This window comes from Podarcis bocagei, assembly GCF_964188305.1.
Source record: "Podarcis bocagei genome assembly, chromosome: 1".
Taxonomy (NCBI): domain Eukaryota; kingdom Metazoa; phylum Chordata; class Lepidosauria; order Squamata; family Lacertidae; genus Podarcis; species Podarcis bocagei.
In genome coordinates this window covers 9,662,308-9,681,438 of record NC_138125.1, presented here as the reverse complement: position 1 = coordinate 9,681,438, position 19,131 = coordinate 9,662,308, and the positions used below count along the sequence as shown (strand labels likewise).

At 45.1% G+C, this 19,131-nt stretch overlaps 2 protein-coding genes across 3 annotated transcripts in view; one reads left to right on the top strand and one right to left on the bottom strand.

Annotated features, from left to right (window-relative positions):
• Nucleotides 1–13: 13 nt before the first annotated feature.
• On the top strand, nt 14–8,887 carry TRMT5 (tRNA methyltransferase 5). Of its 2 annotated transcripts, none has more exons than XM_081193112.1 (5): nt 14–152; nt 4,157–4,812; nt 5,241–5,368; nt 6,546–7,191; nt 8,556–8,887. In XM_081193112.1, exons 1-5 carry the CDS (start codon nt 148–150, stop codon nt 8,639–8,641), a joined length of 1,521 nt encoding a protein of 506 aa, XP_081049238.1. In that variant the 5' UTR covers nt 14–147; the 3' UTR covers nt 8,642–8,887. The 2 variants fall into 2 exon arrangements, with proteins under 2 accessions (XP_081049238.1, XP_081049239.1); XM_081193113.1 differs by lacking the exon at nt 14–152 and adding an exon at nt 1,400–1,420.
• A 2,140-nt stretch (nt 8,888–11,027) lies between these two features.
• Nucleotides 11,028–19,131, bottom strand: part of MNAT1 (MNAT1 component of CDK activating kinase) — a 141,706-nt gene continuing 133,602 nt past the window's right edge. Inside the window, exon 8 of the mRNA XM_081194089.1 lies at nt 11,028–11,495. Within this exon, the coding sequence (XP_081050215.1) occupies nt 11,375–11,495 (121 nt within the window). The 3' untranslated portion in view covers nt 11,028–11,374. The remainder of the gene's footprint in view (nt 11,496–19,131) is intronic.

Here is a 19,131-nt window from a genome sequence, read left to right as displayed (position 1 = left end):
CGACCGAAGCCCCGTCCTCGGGGCCGGGGAGGAGCCGGCGGGCGCTGAGAGGAAACAGGGCGGGGCGCGCTACTCGAGGGCGGCGCTTGGGCGGGGAGGCTGGGCCTCGGCGAGCTGAGGGGAAATGCGGCGCGGCGAGAGGCCGGCATGAGGTGAGGCGCCCCGTTTAAAAAAAAATAAGGGGCTGGGGGCTCCCCGCCGCTTCCAACTGGGGCTGGGGGTGTGGGGAGCCGTTTTGGGCTTGGTTTTAATGCTTGACTTTTTATTGTTTTTATGGAGGCCGCTGCGGAAATCCAGCCAGATGGACCGGGGTATAAATATTAATTTTATTTCTTCCTTCCCTCGTCTGACTAGGCAAATGCACTCTGCGCGCGCTCAGAGGCACGCGTCCCTGCAGCGTGGAGGAAGAAGGGCCCTTCTTCTTGTAGGCCGACTAGGCCTCGGCCTCAGCTCCGCGCAGCAACCGCAGGGCGAGAACACCCCCAGCAGGCCTTAATCTCATCGCCTATTGCAGGGTTTCCCCAAACGGGGGTTGTGTTTTTTGTTTGGACTACCATTCCCATCGTCCCTGGCTTACTGGTCCTGCTGGCTAAGGATGATGGGAGTTGTAGTCCAAAAAACCAACAAGCAGCTGGAGCCTCAAGTTTGGGAAACCCTGATCTGTGGCATAGTGAAGAGGCGTCGGGATATCATTTAGAGCCCTGGTTATGGATGCAAAGATATACTAATGACACACGGAGTTCATAGATTCGCAGAGTTGGAAGGGACCCCCGAGGGACATCTAGTCCAACCCCCAGCAATGCAGGAATCTCAAAAAGATTATCCGTGACAGATGCCCCACCTGAGCTCTGTTTGAAAACTTCCAAGGAAGGAGATTGCCTGAGGGAGCTCTTACCGTCAGAAAGTTCTTCCTGAAGTTTAGTCAGAATCTCATTTATTTTAACTTGAAACTGCTGGTTCAGGTCCTAGCCTCCAGAACAGTTGTCACTATTATTATTTATTAAATGTGTTTGTCACTTTATCTCGCCCAAGGCAACCTAAATTGACTTTGGTTGTTATGTTCCCCCATTTAATAGGTCCTTGTTTTGTTTTTCTTTTCTGCTTTTTCCTCTTTTTATTACGCACACTTTTTTGCATGAGAAGCAAATATTTTTTAAAAAAATTATTATTATTATTATTACCCCACCCATCTGACTGGATTGCCCATTATATGATGTATAATGGTTTTTGCTACATATTGTCAAAAGATAATATTAATACCAAAAAAAATTAAACATTGGTTGAAGGTTGAAGATCCCAAGCCAGGGAGAAGCCCAGCGACTTCTAGGCTGAATTGGCTGCATTGCCACAACTGGCTATTGCCCTCAAGGTGTTTAATGTAATGTTCAGGCAAAAAGATCTTACCGTTCTGCAACTTAAGGTAAGAAGAAAAGAAGGAGCCCTTCTGGATCAGGCCAAAGGCCCATCTAGATCCAGCATCCCTGTTCTCAAAAAAATGGCCGACCAGATGCCTGTGAAAAGCCAGAATGGAGGACCTGAGTGAAACAACACACTCCCCACCTGGCATTGTCAGCAACTAGCGTTCAGAATCATACTGCCTTCGATCCTGGAGGAATATTATTATTATTATTATTATTATTATTATTATTAATACAGTGGTACCTTGGGTTAAGAACTTAATTTGTTCTGGAGGTCTGTTCTTAACCTGAAGCACCACTTTAGCTAATGAGGCCTCCTGCTGCCGCCACGCCACTGCTGCACGACTTCTGTTCTCATCCTGAAGCAAAGTTCTTAACCCAAGTTAATATTTCTGGGTTAGCGGAGTCTGTAACCTGAAGCGTATGTAACCCGAGGTACCACTGTAATAATAATATATTGCTTATATCCCTATGGGTGGCTTCCAACAGAATAAAAATAAACAGAATACAGTGGTACCTTGGTTCTTAAACGGCTTAGTTGTCAGACAAATCGGCTCCTGAACACCGCAAACCCGGAACTAAGTGTTCTGGTTTGTGAATGTTTTTCAGAAGCCGAACGTCCAACACAGTTTCCACTTGAGTGCAGGAAGCTCCTGCAGCCAATCAGAGGTCACGCCTTGGTTTTTGAATGGTTTGGGGAGTTGAACAGACTCCTGGAATGGATTAACTTCTAGAACCAAGGTACCACTGTAGTAAGAAAAACAGCGAAACATCAGACATAAAAAGCTTACTGATACAGGGCTGCCTTCAGAATATAGCCATATTGGGAACTGTAGTTTGTCCTCTACCCCCCCCCCCCCGTTACAATATGCAGCACCCTTAACAAACTATGGCTCCCATAATTCTTTGGGAGGAAGCCGTGATGGTTGAAGTGGTATAAATGTCTTTTTAATCTATGGTGTGCATGTGACGCAAGTTCTTTGCCTTCTCCTATATGGCCAACTTTTGAAGAGTGCTGGCCCATTCTCTCTCAGTCTTCTCATCTCCAGGCTAAACATACCCAATTGTTTCCATTTTTCCTCACATAACTTGTTTTTCTATGCCTGATCTTCTCTTAAGAGTATTTACTTAAAATACCCGTCTACCCCATTTCATTTCCCAAGGAGATATCAGCGACAGAACCATTGTGTGTGTGGGAAAACAATCTCCAAATTAAACCCAAATCACACAATCAAAATATTTCATAGAATTGCAATACAATGAAATATAATATATTTAAAAAGAAACAGAAAAACAATTAAAATCAATGTGAATATTTAATGCAATGGACGTGCCTCATTTTCAACCACAAATCCATGGACATTCTGTGGGCTACCTGCATGAAGTTCACAAACTAGTTTGAGAACTCTTAAGGGAGGCCTAGTGTAGGAAGTGAATGTATATACACATCTGAATGTTGCAGGATATGGACACAGTAGATAGGGCTTTTGCCTTTCCACCCTATCTATGGGCATCTCAAAAACATCTGGTTGGCCACTGTGTGATAAAGGATGTGTGGTTTTGGACAGATACAGGAGGGCTCTTCTCGTGTTCTTTAAATCAAGTTTTGATTTAAAAAGAAACTCGGTGAAACACAAAGCTATTTGGAAGTTTTATATTCTAACCATCCAGAAAGCCTTTTGCCCAAATTAAAGATCCCTGTGTTTGTGACCAGAGGCACCTTCTTACTTTACTTGGTACAGGGATAAGGCTGATGGTTCTTAGGAAGTGGTTATTCAGCTGCTATCAAAGGCCTGGAAACGATGCCTTATGAGGAACGGCTAAGGGAGCTGGGCATGTTTAGCCTGGAGAAGAGGAGGTTAAGGGGTGATATGATAGCCATGTTCAAATATATAAAAGGATGTCACATAGAGGAGGGAGAAAGGCTGTTTTCTGCTGCTCCAGAGAAGCGGACACGGAGCAATGGATCCAAACTACAAGAAAGAAGATTCCACCTAAACATTAGGAAGAACTTCCTGACAGTAAGAGCTGTTCAACAGTGGAATTTGCTGCCAAGGAGTGTGGTGGAGTCTCCTACTTTGGAGGTCTTTAAGCAGAGGCTTGACAACCATATGTCAGGAGTGCTCTGATGGTGTTTCCTGCTTGGCAGGGGGTTGGACTCGATGGCCCTTGTGGTCTCTTCCAACTCTATGATTCTATGAAGGAAAAATCCTCTGCACATGTTTAGTGAGGCCTTCACCTGTTATGGCATACATTTCAGGGCCAGGGCTGCAGTCCTAACTTCAGTTATTTGGGAGTAACTGATTTCAATAGGGCTTACCTTTGATTAGACAGTTAGGATTGCACTCTGCCATTGACAACAGGGCTAAAATCTCGGGTACCAGATTTGCTCCACTGGGCTGCAGGAACCTAGAAGAGTTGTAGGTGGCATATGGGGGGAAACAGGAGGAGATGGGGAGAATATTCTGTTGCACAAGCAGGAATCCTTGTGCTTAGGAAAGTTCACATAGCACTACTTTGTATACAAGCCCAAAACTCCTTCCTCTGCCAAGCTTCTAATTCGTTGCTGCATCAGTGTTATCTTTGGGTTATGTAGGACAGTTTTGAATAATCTCATACAAGTGCAAGTGATTTTATGAGAACTGTACAGACATGTGGATTTGTAGCATTCTCCCCCCTCCCCATTTTTTTATTGAATGCTTACATAATGTCTATAAAGTGAATGATTTCCCTTCTAGGATTTTCAGGCGATTAAACAGCTTGCCTGCTAGCCTCCTGAAAGTGAAATATTTTGGAACAACTGCCTCAAATACATCATTTCCAGCAGTCTGGACGTTTTGCGGTCAGCCTCTTAATCGGCTGCCTGGACATCTTGCAGCCGCTCATAGAAATAGTTTGTGCACTATGCCGGAGGTACCTGAGCAGAAATTTGACCTTGACCTGCATTCGCCGCATCCCAGGGTCCGTGGAATGACCACCCTTGACCGAGCTGCTTTCAAAAGGAATGTTGTCATCCCAGCTCTGAAAGTTAACAAAGACCTCCTGAGCAAGCTGGAGAAGCCTCTCAAACGAGTGCTGTTGAAGCGCCCAGGTCTCAAGAGAGTTGTTGAAGACCCAGAAGATGAAAGCAGAAAGTTTCTTTTGCTAGATCCTCATGCCATATCCGACAGCTGTTCCCTGGGCGAATCTGAGCAACAGGTCCTGAAGAGCTTTAACATTAGCCCTGAGATTGTCAAGTATAACCAGGAACTGACATACGACCATTTCAAGGTGGACGAAATTCTGCAGGCAGTGCTTCCTGAAGGTCAGGAAGTGACCACTGCATTCAGCAGAATTGGCCACATCATTCACTTGAATCTGAGGGACCATCAGCTGCCCTACAAACACATAATTGGTAGGTTAAGACTTACATCAGAGAAGTCTTGTTTGGTTATTTCCTAAGAAATGACTGAGCTGTTTCTTTCTGAAGCAGGGTACGTAAGTATGTCTGAAGTATGTATTTAAATGTACTTTAAATACATGGTGTGGATATGACTAGATCTAAGCTATAATGTCGCAAAAATTCTGGAGAGACAAAAGTGATCTCTCCCATTCGTAAAGGCCTACTGATAACTCATTAATGGCTAGAGGAGGGCAAGCATTGGGCCACATTCCTTGGCAAGGGCAATCAGCATTTCTTCACTAAAAAATTTAAGCAACAGCCTAATGGAAATGGAGTGGGGTTTATTTTATATGTTCTTTATGAGTCTGTATCATAGACGTTTAAATCACATGCCTGCTTTTTTGAAAAGCAAATTCACAGCCCGTTTCTCTGCCTTTCAGGTCAAGTTATCCTTGACAAGAATCCAGGAATCACCTGCGCTGTAAATAAAACCAATACCATAGATAATGCTTATCGGAATTTTCAAATGGAGGTATTAGCTGGAGAGGAGGCCAATATGATCACAAAGGTACCAGGAATTTTTAATAATATTTTCTTGCAACAAAAAAGGGGGATTAAAAATCTAACATTGAGAAAGCAGACAAAGCAAAGAGCAGACATTGCAGAAAGATACAGTCTGACATATTAATTCTTTATTCCTCTCTGTTCCATAGACTTGGCAGTCTCTGTGTGTTCCCAGATGTCCAAGTCTAGCCTAAATGAAATCACAATTGTTCATAAGACTTTTGTAGGAAGAACGTAGCTTAGTGGTGGTCAAATGTATAGACGTATATTAATTTTTTTAAAACCACATAATCAAAGATGCTAATGAACTCTTGAATTTTAGAACCAGTTCAGAAACCAGGTGCTGATTTTGCTTCTTTGGGAAAACATTGTCTTCCTTGTGCATTAGTTTGAAGAAACTGTGGGTGGCATTCAACTAAATTATTGTCCAATTGCACATCAAGACCGGCTTCCATGCAGTCCCCAAATCTGCTCTAGAGAATTGGGGGGGGGGGATCCCAGAACAGATTTAGGACTTATGTCATGTCTTCTACTTGGGATCTGATTCCTGATTAGAAAAGACAAACATACAGCACCATTTCTGAATGGTACCCACATGTATCACAGCTTTCACCCATGGAGTACAGTGGTGCCTCGCAAGACGAAAATAATCTGTTCCACGAGTCTCTTCGTCTAGCGGTTTTTTCGTCTTGCGAAGCAACCCTATTAGCGGATTAGCGCTATTAGCGGTTTAGCGGCTATTAAAGGCTTAGCGGCTAAAAGGCTATTAGCGGCTTAGAAAAAGGGGGGGGGAGAGCGAAAAAAATCGCAAGACGTTTTCGTCTTGCGAAGCAAGCCCATAGAGAAATTCGTCTTGCGAAGTGCATCGAAAAACGGAAAACCCTTTCGTCTAGCGGGTTTTTCGTCTTGCGAGACATTCATCTTGCGGGGCACCACTGTACACTTGGCTAGGGGCATGATCATTTCTCAGTCACTGATAGTAGGTTTTGCATATGCAAAAGATATTTGATGGGATAGATCTTGATGTCATTCATAGAAGGTGATGCACATATATGTATTTTATCTTCAAAAGCATCTCATGACTACAAAATAAAATGTGTGAGGCATCCTTTACTGGGGAATTCTGGACCAGAGAGATTCTAGCCTGCTAGCGATCATGCCAATATTTTGAACTCTTGCAGGTTAAGGAGCACCATATCATGTATGAATTTGATTTCTCCAAAGTCTACTGGAACCCCCGCCTCTGCACAGAACACATGCGCATCGTCGGCCTCCTCAAGCCAGGTGACCTTCTCTTTGATGTCTTCGCCGGGGTGGGGCCTTTTGCGATTCCTGCAGCGAAGAAGGGCTGCATTGTGTTTGCAAACGACCTCAACCCTGACTCGTACAAGTGGCTGCAGCACAACTGTAAGCTAAACAAAGTGGACAGAAAAGTCAAGGTCTTCAACATGGATGGCAGGCAGTTCCTGGAGGAGCCGGTGAAGGAAGAACTGACCAGACAGCTTTCTTTGAAGGAGCGGAACAGCTGCCTGCACATCGTCATGAACTTGCCAGCCATGGCAGTTGAATTCTTGGATGTCTTCAGGCACCTCTTGGATGGAGAGCCGGGCAACACCAGTCTTCCCACCGTGCACTGCTACTGCTTTTCCAAGCATGACAACCCTGCGCAAGATGTTCAGGAGAGAGTCGAAGCCTGCTTGGGAATCTCCTTAGAGGGCCTTTGCTCTGTGGAGCTGGTGAGGAACGTAGCGCCCAATAAGGACATGATGTGCATCAGCTTCAGCCTCCCATCCAAGGTGTTGTACAAGCCGCTGTCTTCTCTGAAAGGTAAGAGAGTCAAAGAAAGAGGCAGGACTACTGCAAGCTTTTAGGGTCCCCTGTGAATCCTTTGCCTCAGATCGGACATTGAAATGGGGATTAGGGCTGGGCGATACCTGGTTTTCAACATTGTGATATATCACCAGTTAAACACTGTGATATAACAGTATATCACGATGTCTGAAATAAGGATGGAGATATGCAGAAGCATTGGCTGGCTTCACAGTTTTTCCTGCATCGTGGTTTTTGCTGGCGCCTGTGTTTGTGATGGCTGCACCCTGCAGGAGGCAGAGGAGAGCTGAGCAGGCAGAGTTAACAGGGCTGCAGGAATCAAAAACAGCATTGGCTGGCTTCACGACATGGACTTCAAACCGGTTTTTGATGATAAATCGATATATCGCCCAGCCCTAATGGTGGCCCTTAATCTGCATAGGAGGACGAGGGGAAATGTATTTCTAGGGAGGGAAAAGCATAAAGGTCACAAATAAATAATGTGTTACAACAGGCGCACATGCAAGCTGCAGCCAGTCCTGGTTTCTCAGCACGTGAATACATAGGGAAACAAATGTGTGTGTATGCACGCATGACCTATGTGCAGTTTTCCCTGTGGGAAGTTCACAACCTGTGATGTGGCTGCATGTCTTGGGGCATGTTGCAAGTGTGTTGTCAGTGCCTCGGATGCTTAGTAAAATCCTTTTGCTTTGTTCCTGCTCAAGTTTTGTGCTGCAGATGACCCCAAATCCTAAGAGCTTTGCAGGTGTGCATTGAGGTGTCACCGATGGTCGCTTTCCAGCTGCAGGCCCTTTGCCTCCCATTGAGTTCTGCTACTGCAGAGGGTTCCTGAGCTTCGGCAGCAGCAAGAAAAGCTGTGGTGGGAATGGAGGCAGAGCTACAATTCCTCTGCATCCTGTCCCAGGGTCCCTTTATTGTACCTCACCTACCCCTCCTGTCTCCACAGCCGCTTTACGTGAGACAAGTTTGAAAGTGTGGTTTTAATTTTGCTCCTTGGTTCCTGCTCCCCCTCCCCCCCCAGCTTCCTTTTTTAGGACCCTTCCCCACCTCCAGGCAGCCTCTTGACTGTGCTGCCTACATCATCACACAGCCTGCTGTCGCTGTAACATGTGTATCCACTGCCACACACAGAACCAGGCTGCTTTTAATGCCACATCAAACCCACTTTCAGACGTGTTTTGTGATGCCAACAAAACTGCCCAGCCACAGGCAGGCCACTGGCACTTGCATGAAAGTCAGGGGGCTGCTGTGTGGCAGGGGACTGGGAGAAAAACTTAAGGGTCTCCCCCTAAACTGCTAGAAATCCACATGTGCCTCCAGATCCATATTGATTCAGATAGTCTGGCATCTTTTACTTGTAGGTGCAGATAATCCCCAGGAACCAGCATCTAAACGCCTGCGTCCAAATGAAGAGCCCCTTGAAGAAAAAAATAACCTGATGGTCTAGGAGACTTCGTGGGTACCATTCCAGAAATGATGTCTATGCAGAACTTTTAACTCCCATCTTTCAAGGGAGGCAAGCAGATTGCATTTGTTCATCAGAACTTGTAAGGACAGCCTATGAAAAATGGTATTAACAGCTGCTGTGCTGATTATGCCCTGATCATCTTTGCTTCTTTTTAATTCTGTAACAGCTGGATGGGGTACATTTTTTTTTTTTAAAAAAAGAATATTAAATGTTTATTTTGCCACACTTGGTAGCATCTTCTGTTTAGGTTGCGTGCAGTCATTCCCCAGCCAATGAGAAACTGAGGTGAGAGGTTAAAGGAACCAGGTGAAACAGTCTGTGTCTTTGGTAGCCTTGAAACAACACCTGTTCCTGCCCCTGGGCTGCTTCGGGAGGAAAGGCAGGGTCTAAATTGAATAAACAGATGAACATGTTTTTAGACTGACCACCTCCTGCGCAGGTTCTCTTATGAGGTGAAACCCAGGCCATCACTGTGTTCATACTAGATGAGCAGGTGACAAAAAGGTGGCGACAGCAGCAGGTCAAGGGAGCATCAGGAATTGGCAGTGGGCTCCCAGCTGGGATACAGACTACAGAAAGAGTGCAGCTAAAGCCGACTCCGGATTCCAGCCCTGCCCATGTTTGAATCATGACAGAAACACATTCTGGGTCTACTTCTGCAACCCAGACCTACCCAAGCCAACTGGTTCTCTCCGCAACACACACAGTGTGGAAGTGCTGCTGTAAGCCTTTAAAGCCCTCTAATGACCCAGAACCAGGTTTTTTAAAGGACCACCTTGAACTATATGAACCTGCCTGGGTCTTCAGCTTGGCATCAGAGGACCTGCTCTCTAGCCTGTTGTTAGCAGATATTTGATAGCTGGGTACTAGCAACAGAGCCTGGTTGACAGTGGCACTAGAACGCTGGAATTTTCTCTGGGAAATTTATCCAAATCTTTCCCTTCCCATCTTTAGATAGATGCTGAAAGTCTCTCTCTCTCTCTCCCCACCCCCTTTTTATTTTGTTTCAGAGAGCACTGTGAAATTATTATTTTTAAATGTTGATATTAATGCTGCTGTCTTTTATATTTTAAATATAGTTATTTTTATTAGTGAATTTTATTTTTGAGCAAGCCACTTTTAAGGTTTTTGTGGGGAGAAAGCAGGCTGTAAAAGTCAATTAAATAAATAAACAAACAATATCATCCCAAATTAATATCAGCAGTCATTCTGAACACAGTGCTTATCTACACCAATCTGCCTTGCCTGAGAAATGTCCAGAGGCATATTTAGGTGCTGCCTGCACTGCTGTCCAAAGTAACTCATTGCCATCATTAAATTTATTTCTTTCATTCATTATTTTATATTTTCATCGATTTCAAAGCAATGTACAATATAATAAAAACCAATCAAGCAGCTGCTTTGCTGTTTGTGAAGAAGCAAGAACTTTCCAAACAGGCCCTGGAGTGGCTGAGTTGCAATTTATTGTATTCCCTGGGAGAAAAGAACAACTGGTACAATTATGAGGTTATGATGCAAGCTGCAGACTCTGAATAGCTTTTCTGTTCTGTTGAGAGGAAAGGGAGAGAATCTTTTTGATGCTTGTCCTTCTGACACTCTGCATCATTCCACTGAATTAAAATTAGCATATTTAGTGGTATAGGGTTGTGGCTAAGAGACTGGGTTGCAAATCCGGAAGTTGCAACCGCCATTAATTCAGGCATTGGGCTTAGATACGAAGCACTTGCAACTCTCCAAAGTACTGTCTAAATCAGTGGTTCTCAAAAGGTGTGGTGCGGCACACTGGTGTGACAGGGGAGGAAGGCAGGTATGCAGGAAGATTCAAGGACAAACATTTAAAGATTTCAGCATAGTATAGTCTAATACAGTATCAATTTTTTTTTTTTATTTGAAGAATATGGATAGATATATTTTCAAAATGAGAGCAAGGGTATCAAGTGATACTGATGACAATCCTAGTTGTGTTTTCCAATGTACTCGTATGCTGCTAAGGCCACAACAGTGGCGCTCACATGAGTGTGATGGTGGCAAAGGAGCTGCCCTGTCCTATCCTGTCTGTTCCTCTGTGGCTTGCCTGCCCCCACTACGGTTCTGTCATCATATAGGCAATATATCATATAGGCAGCCATGCAAACTGCAGCATGATGGCACCCTTGCAATTTTATTCTACAGCAGGAAAGATGAGACGTTCTTAAATCAGTCCCATATCCAGTTCTTGTATCATACTTCAAGGAAGGAAACTCCCATTTGCCAGTTTTATGAGATGAAAGAACTTTGCCCTTACTGCAGAGCTACAAAATATAAAAGTAGCATTTCAGTGCTTGTGCAAATAAAACCCTGAAGTGCAGCGGCAGAATCTGCAGAATTTAATCACAACAATCTGACTTTATTTTAAAAATCTTTTACAAGTCTGGTTCTGAAACCTCAAAACATACAAAACAAAATCATTATCTCTTCTAATAGCCTCTAGCTGCAAAGTGACTAGAGCCTTTCCCACCCTTACCCTCACTCCACCAGAGAAGAAGAAACATGACCACCATTTTAAAAAGAAAGTTTCTGTACATCATGTTTTTAATATTTAAGCGCAGCTGGCTTCACACACAAAAAAGGAAGGAAAGACAGGCGGCAGCCTGGCCAGAGTGCAGACGGCAGCAATTTTCACCTGAGGTTTTTTGCTTTGCTCGCTCCGCTCCAGTGTCTGTTACTCCTAACCTAGCCAGGATGCCAAAATAGCCCACTGAAGGCATCTTGAAGGGCTCGATGACAGGCAAGGGAGGAAGTATAGCCACCAGCGAGATCTTGTGGGGAGGCGGCTCGGACGTGGTTTAGATACCTAGAACAAAGAAAGGCATTGTCTGAGCTGAGAAACAAGCATTTCATGCTCCGGGATGGGAATTGAAAGAAAAGCCAATTTCTCTGGTTCCCACCGCTGGATACACTGCCACAGACACTGGACACTTCTCAAAACCTCGGAATCGGAAACAGCAGAGACCAAATCTGATTTAACTCTCCTTCTTGGATTAATCATTCCCATAATTAGAGAGGTTGAACATATTCGGTGCCTCACCTGGTTCAACCACCTCCTGCATGGAGTCAGGATGCCCAGTACCCAAAACTTCAACAGATGCCTGTCCAACGTTTTCTCGCATATCCAGGAAAGGAGATGGAAAGTTTAAGCTGCTCCCAAATCGCTCCCATCAGTACAATATTCATATGAATGTGATTGAAACGGTTTCAAAGCTGCTACGAAGGAAAGAGCCCAACAACATAAAATCTATTCATCTGTTGTGTAGCCCAGCTTTGGGAAGTCTTTAAAGCACTCGTTATGGTTGTAAAGAGGTACTAATGACACACAGAGCTTACAGAATCCTAGATTTGCAGAGTTGGAAGTAAATGTCAAGAGCTGGACATCCACCCCACTGGGGATCTCACATCGCCTCTGTCCCAACATTTACAACTGGTGGGTCCAATCTGCTTATTTCTCCTTTATAACCTATAGCCTGGCTCTCATATTAACAATGCACAGATACTATTGCTCAGTAACGCTGTCACCCCATAAATACAGCCTGAGCCTTGATGAGCAGCTGGTTTTGTTACAATCTTTTCAAAGGGATGGTGTTTTGAATCGAGCAACACCTGAAGGGTCACCTCTGACTCACTCCCATACCAGCTGAGACAGAGGCAAAGGGATCTTGGCCACCTTCCCGCTCTGCTTTGGCACAGCAGTGCCCTTACGATGCACCATGGATGCCCGTACCCAAGGGTTCCTCCGTGTGGGAATCAGCAGAGGTGAACCTGGCCAAGGCCTCGGCTGCTGTTTTATGCTAGGAAGGGAATAATTAGAGGAGCCCTTTTGGGGTGGGGAGCCTGTAGCCCTCCAGGTGTAGCTGGACTACAACTCCCATCATCCTTGACAACTGGCCACACTGACTGAGGTTGATGGGAGTCGAACCACTTCTAGAGGACCACAATTTAAGGAGGTTATTGGTAACTCGGAACAGGTAAAGAAGAAGGCAACCAAGATGATCAAGGGTCTGGAAACCAAGCCTTAGGAGGAAAGTTGAAGAAGATGGGGATGTTTAATCTGGAAAAGAGGAGACTGAGAGGAGATAGGACAGCCATCTTCAAATATCTTATGGGCTGGCTCATGGAGGATGCAGCAAGCTTGTTTTCTCCTGCTCTGGAGGGTAGGACTCGAACCCATGACTTCAATTCACAAGAAAGGAGATTCCAACTAAACATCAGGAAAAACTTTCCAATGGTAAGAGCAGTTCGATGGTGGAAGAGACTCCCTCGGGAGGTGATGGACTCAGGAGGTTTTAAAGCAGAGGTTGGATGGCTACCTGTCAAGGATGTTTTAGCTGAGATTCCTGCCTTGCAGGGGGGTTGGACTAGATAACCCTCAGGTCCCCTTCCAGCTCTATAATTCTGTTTTCACACCCCACCCAATGTCTTGGTTTGGGAGAAGGTGGCTGGAAGTTAATGAACAGAGATGAGGGAGTACAGTGGTGCCCCGCAAGACGAACGCCTCGGAAGACGAAAAACTCGCTAGACGAAGGAGTTTTTCGTTTTCTTAGCCGCTTCGCAAGACGCATTTCCCTATGAGCTTGCTTCGCAAAACGAAGCTTGCCCCGCAAGCTCCGGGGATAGCGGGGAAGTGCAGCACTGTCCCCGGAGATTGCGGGGCAGGCAACGGGGAGAAGCAATCTTCTCCCCGCCGCCCCTTGCTTTAAACAGGTCCAGGGACAGAGGGGAAGGCATGCGGCGCTTCCCCTCTGTCCCCGGACGGTCTCCATAGGAACGCATTGATTGATTTTCAATGCATTCCTATGGGAAACCGTGCTTCGCAAGACGAAAAACTCGCAAGAAGAAAAAACTTGCGGAACGAATTAATTTCGTCTTGCGAGGCACCACTGTATATTGGAAGCCAGATGGGAAGCCCATGGAAGACCTGACTCCCTCCCTCTCCCTGCTCCCTGGCTGTCAGTTGCTTATCTCTATCGTAAGGCGTTATCCTGTCATAAGTGGGCAGCTGATTGTCTCAGCCCTTCACAGACACCAGAATCCCAAATGAAAACCAGCTTTCGCAGTTCCACCTCAAACCAGCAAGATTACGACTTGCTGTTTTGGTTTCGCCCCATCTTGGTCCAACTTGCTCCTGGGAAGGTGGGGTCATTCCATCTCTCCACTTGGCAGCTCAAGCGTAAACTTGCAACCCACCCACAGATTCTCTCTTCCCCGAGAAACCTGAAACAGCTGCAGTGCTGGCTGGGGAGAGAACATGGGACCACCAGTAAAACAGGCCAAACAGTTGCATCTTCTAATTTACAGCTGGTTTCCGTGAAGGGTGCTTAAACGAAGCCTGCTTTTACAGGGCAGATGTCATAAGCAGGAAGATCCCGCCAATGTTGTAAAAGCATTAAAGAAAAAAAGGTCTGTCCACTGACTTTAGACATAAGCTTACATACATATTCAATGTTCAAACCTATTATTTAACCTCTCCACTGAGAAAATAACCCGGTCTTGATTTCGTTCGTTTACACAAATGTGCTGCTGAATAAGTGTTTAATGGTTCTTGTATTAGTTTCAAAACCAATAAATTTTTGTTTCTTTGTGTTTTTTTAAGTTGGGGGGCTTTAAAGGATGAATTGATTAATTACAGTTTTCCAAAAGTCTGTGTCTTGCACCTAATAAACAGAACAGGCAGACGCGAGCACTATTTCTAACCTGGTTATTTTTGTGAAGATGCTACGTAGACAGAACGGGGAGGGCGAACGCCCAAGGTCAGTTCTTCTGCTGCAGTGTCTCGGCGGAAGAGGCAGAAGGGGGTCATGCCCCTACACTTGCCGAGGCACCCAGAGATCTCTGCGCTTCCTTCCAAGGGAAAGGAAATTCGTCACTCCCTTGGAGTACTTAATCTGCCCACAAACAAATGCTAAGGGGATCACAAGGCACAGCATCCTAATCCCAAATGGAAGAAAGCTACCTGTGATTACTCGCTGGTAGGCATGCCAAGCAATTCCATCAGAAAGGGAGACTGGAGCGGAAATGGCCACAAAGCACAAGTTCATCAGAGATCAGGAATGAAAGTCACACAAGCGAATCCCAGCGGTATTCACTATTGCTTTTTTTAGTCCACAAGTGTCGTGCAAATGATTAAGTTATTTTTTTCAATCACTCCAACAGGATAAAACCTTTCTCGGTTTTGCAGGGCCCTCAAAATCCGATCGCCAGCACTGCCTCCAAACACAAAAAGGTGTTGTTTGGCAAGCAGCCATCAAGAAACAGATTCTCTGTTAATTTATCAAATCCTTTCCGATAGCCGTCTGAGTAAGAGGGCAGCCCCGGATCTGGAAGTGGCAAACTCCCCCAGTTAATAACATACGATGAGGGTCAAATGTATGCTGGAAATGTAAGGAAAAAGAAGGCACCTTTTATCGTACGTGGTAAGGTAGTAAAAGAATTTTGGGGAATGATATATAATGAGTTGAAAAAAATGTTTAAAATAACCTTTTATTTAAAAAACCCAAAGCCGAGCAGAAAAGACTATTTATGTATGCAACCACGGCTGCACGGATGCTATTGGACCAGAGATGGAAAGAAGATAAAGTCCCTACCAGAGAAGAATGGCAGATGAAGTTGATGGATTATGCCGGAATGGCTAAAATGACCGGAAGAATCAGAAATCAGGAAGACCAAAATTTGAATAAGAAATGGGGGAAATGTATAACTTATCTTAAAAATCATTGTAAACAGTTAAAATCGTTAGGAGGATTGGAATAACACTTGTAGTTTAATGGTGAATTTTGGATATAATGGAGAGATAAAAGATTTGGAGTATTATAAAAGATGTAGAAGGAAATGATTAAAATAGGACCCACAAAGGGGAGGAAGGAAGTCCAGGAGATTCTCTGCAATCTTGTTTTTATGTTGTTCATTGGATAAAGTAAAGGTAAAGGGACCCTTGACCATCAGGTCCAGGTGTGACTGACTCTGGGGTTGCAGCGCTCATCTCACTTTATTGGCCGAGGGAGCCGGCGTACAGCTTCCGGGTCATGTGGCCAGCATGACTAAGCCGCTTCTGGCGAACCAGAGCAGCGCACGGAAACGCCGTTTGCTTTCCCGCCTGAGTGGTACCTATTTATCTACTTGCCCTTTGACGTGCTTTTGAACTGCTAGGTTGGCAGGAGCAGGGAATGAGCAACAGGAGCTCACCCCATCGCGGGGATTTGAACCGCCGACCTTCTGATTGGCAAGTCCCAGGCTCTGTGGTTTTAACCCACAGCGCCACCCGCGTCCCTGTTCACTGGATATGTGACTGTAAAATTCTAATCTGGAAACCAAATAAATAAATTTATATAAAAATAACAACAAAAGCAGCAATGAAGGGCAGTCAAGCCATTCCTCCACCCAACTGCCATGCCAGCCTTTGGGCATCTCTCAGGCGTGCTTCAAAAATCTGCTTCCTCACATGCAAGACTCTGTACACGGGAGGCAAGAACATATCTCCACCCCTTAAAAATTAAATTTGCTTTCCTGCTAGCCCAGGAAACATTTTATCCTTTCCTTTGGTTTCTCTGGGAAGAAAAAACAAAACCCAAAGGCGCCCGCTTCAAATGGCAAAGAAACTGGTTTTGGCACATTTCTTAAAACACCCCAACAGAAAACCTAGTTTGCTGGCAGGCATCTTGAATTGCTCAAGATGTGCGAATTGTGAATATTTGTTTTGAGCAGCCAGTAGGAGGTTTAATCCAATATTTATTCGTTGGAATAAGTGAAGTGCTGTCTAGAAAGAAATGCCAGCCGTCTGCTGCAAACTGGGGACCAGTCTGGGGGGCCCTCTTCAGCCATGGTTTTACCAGTCCTGGACTGGTAGGGAAGGCACCCTCAGTCTCAGTGGGTCCCATTCCTCTCTGACTAGGTAGGTGACAGCCGGAAGGACTGGGGAACAGGGCCGGGCGATATGGTTTGAAGTCCATATTGTTATATCGGTTTCATAATTGTTGACCTGGCAGTATATCGTGAATCATGATGTGTTTCCGTGTGCTGTGCAAAAATAACAATGGGGGAAACCGTGAAGCCAATGACTCTGCATAGCTCCATCCTTATTTCAGACATCGTGATATATTGGTACAGTGGTGCCTCGCAAGACGAAATTAATCCGTTCCGCGAGTCTCTTCGTCTTGCGGTTTTTTTCGTCTTGCGAAGCACAGCTATTAGCGGCTTAGCGGCTATTAACGGCTTAGCGGCTTTAAGAAAAAGGAAACAAACTCGCAAAAACTCGCAAGACGTTTCGTCTTGCGAAGCAAGCCCATAGGGAAATTCGTCTTGCGGAATGACTCAAAAAATGGAAAACTCTTTCGTCTAGCGAGTTTTTCATCTTGCGAGGCATTCGTCTTGCGGGGCACCACTGTATATAGCAATGTTTACCTGGTGACACTATTAGAATTCCTGCTCCGTGATCGCAGTCATGGGATTTTTGTCTATCACATGACAGTGTATGTTTTGACTCCACAGAGTGGGATGTGAAGGAGACAGGAAGTTTGTATTACTGTGTTCCGTGAAGTGGCACTATTGTCCTTTGTTTTTTTCTCTTTGCTGTCTGATGCTACAGAGAGAGGGAGCCATGTTGCAGTGCTCCATGTGTGTTTATATGTAAATAAAGTAGATTAGCCAAAATGCGGAGTTGCTGAGGTCTGTCATGGTGTGCAAACTCTGCGGATCCCTAAGTGTGCCGGTATCGGTTGGCATCGGTTGCTGTGATGTTCGGGCAGAAGAAAGCTTTTGAAGCTCCCGAACAATCAACCAGGAGGGAGGGAACATGCCAGTCGGGCATGTGTCTCTACCAGGGTCCTACTCGAGTGTAGGCTGAACTCCTGACAGACATATTGTGATGTTGAAAACCAGATATCGCCCAGCCCTAGTGGGGAATAGCTGGTGTTAGTGCAAAATTGACAGAAGGTCTTGAAAGCCTGTGTTCGGGGAAACTGATCAGCAGTGCCACGTGACAGCTTTTTGTCTCTCTCGGAGCAGGGCCCAGACCTAGCTCTGAAAAGGCAAAGCGGTTCTTCCTGGAAACATGGAAGCATCATTTGCCCTATCCTGTCCTTGCTTGGGCAGCCTGAAAGCGTGCGTTACACATAGACTGTCGACAGTGCACCATACATCTGCAAGTATTTGGCATGCAGATGTTTCCCTCCTCAAAATCTGCTGTCCAGATGTCTTAACAGGCGGCATGGGGAAGATAAGATTCATTCATTTGCCGGTTGTTTGACAGGAGGGGAGAAAGTGGCACACCCACTGGAAAACGTTGCTGGCTCCCTGATTTAACCTCAGCATCACAAACTGGGGGGCGGGACAGTACGGCAGCTTTTTAAAGTGGGAGAAAAATGCAGAAGTATGTTCTTCCTACCTCCTGCCCTCTCCCTTGGGGTAGACTCATAGAATTGGAAGGGATCCCAAGGGTCATCTAGTCCAACCCCTTGCAATGAAGGAATCTAAACTCAAGCATCCACGGCCAATGGCCATCCAAGCTCTGCTGAATGACTTCCAAGGTAGGAGAGTCCACAACCTTCTACGGTCAAACAGCTCCCACTGTGTTGCAAACAATTATCAGTAATATCCAAGGCATTGCGATGACCAAGTACAGCAATGCAATAGCAATATAAACTCTTTATATAATCTATACGGAACATTGAACAATATGAAAAACTCTTGATGGATTCTCTTGAAAACAGAACCAAATAAACACAAGTCTTATAAGTCTCTGGAAGTCTTTGTAGACTATGCAAGTCTCTGAAAGAAGCAAAGGGTCAGAAAACAAGTCGTAAAGCTTTGTTTTATGATGCCCAACGCTGCCGAAGTGGTCCGCAAACAGACGTAGTGAACAGTGATTCTGGATATACCCACTGTTTCGCAGAATTCTTCTTCAGCACAGCAGAAGGATACAGAAATGCTTCATAAACTGCAAATGAATTATTGAAACTTTATGGCTTGTTTTCATCAGATAAGAATCTGACCCTTTGCTTCTTTCAGAGACTTACATAGTCTACAAAGATTTTCAAAGACTCATGTTTATTTGGTTCTATGTTTTCAAGAGAATCCATCAAGAGTTTTTCATATTGTTCAATGTTCCTTATAGATTATATCAAGAGTTTATATTGATATTGCATTGTTGCACTTGGTCATCGTGTTGCCTTGGATAGTACTGAAACAGCTCCCACTGTCAGAAAGTGCTTATTGGAGTTTAGTCGGAATGTGCTTTCTTGTAGCTTGAAGCCACTGGTTCGAGCCCTACCCTCCAGAGCAGGGGAAAAGAAGCTTGCTATGACGATTGATCCAGACAAAACCTGCCTTGGTCCTGCACGTAAACAGCCAACACAAATCAGCAAAAAGCCTTACAAGGCATCCAAGCAATGTTCAGGCCTGCTTCCAGGGGAAGGGCGCACCACAACTATTATTGCTGTCAT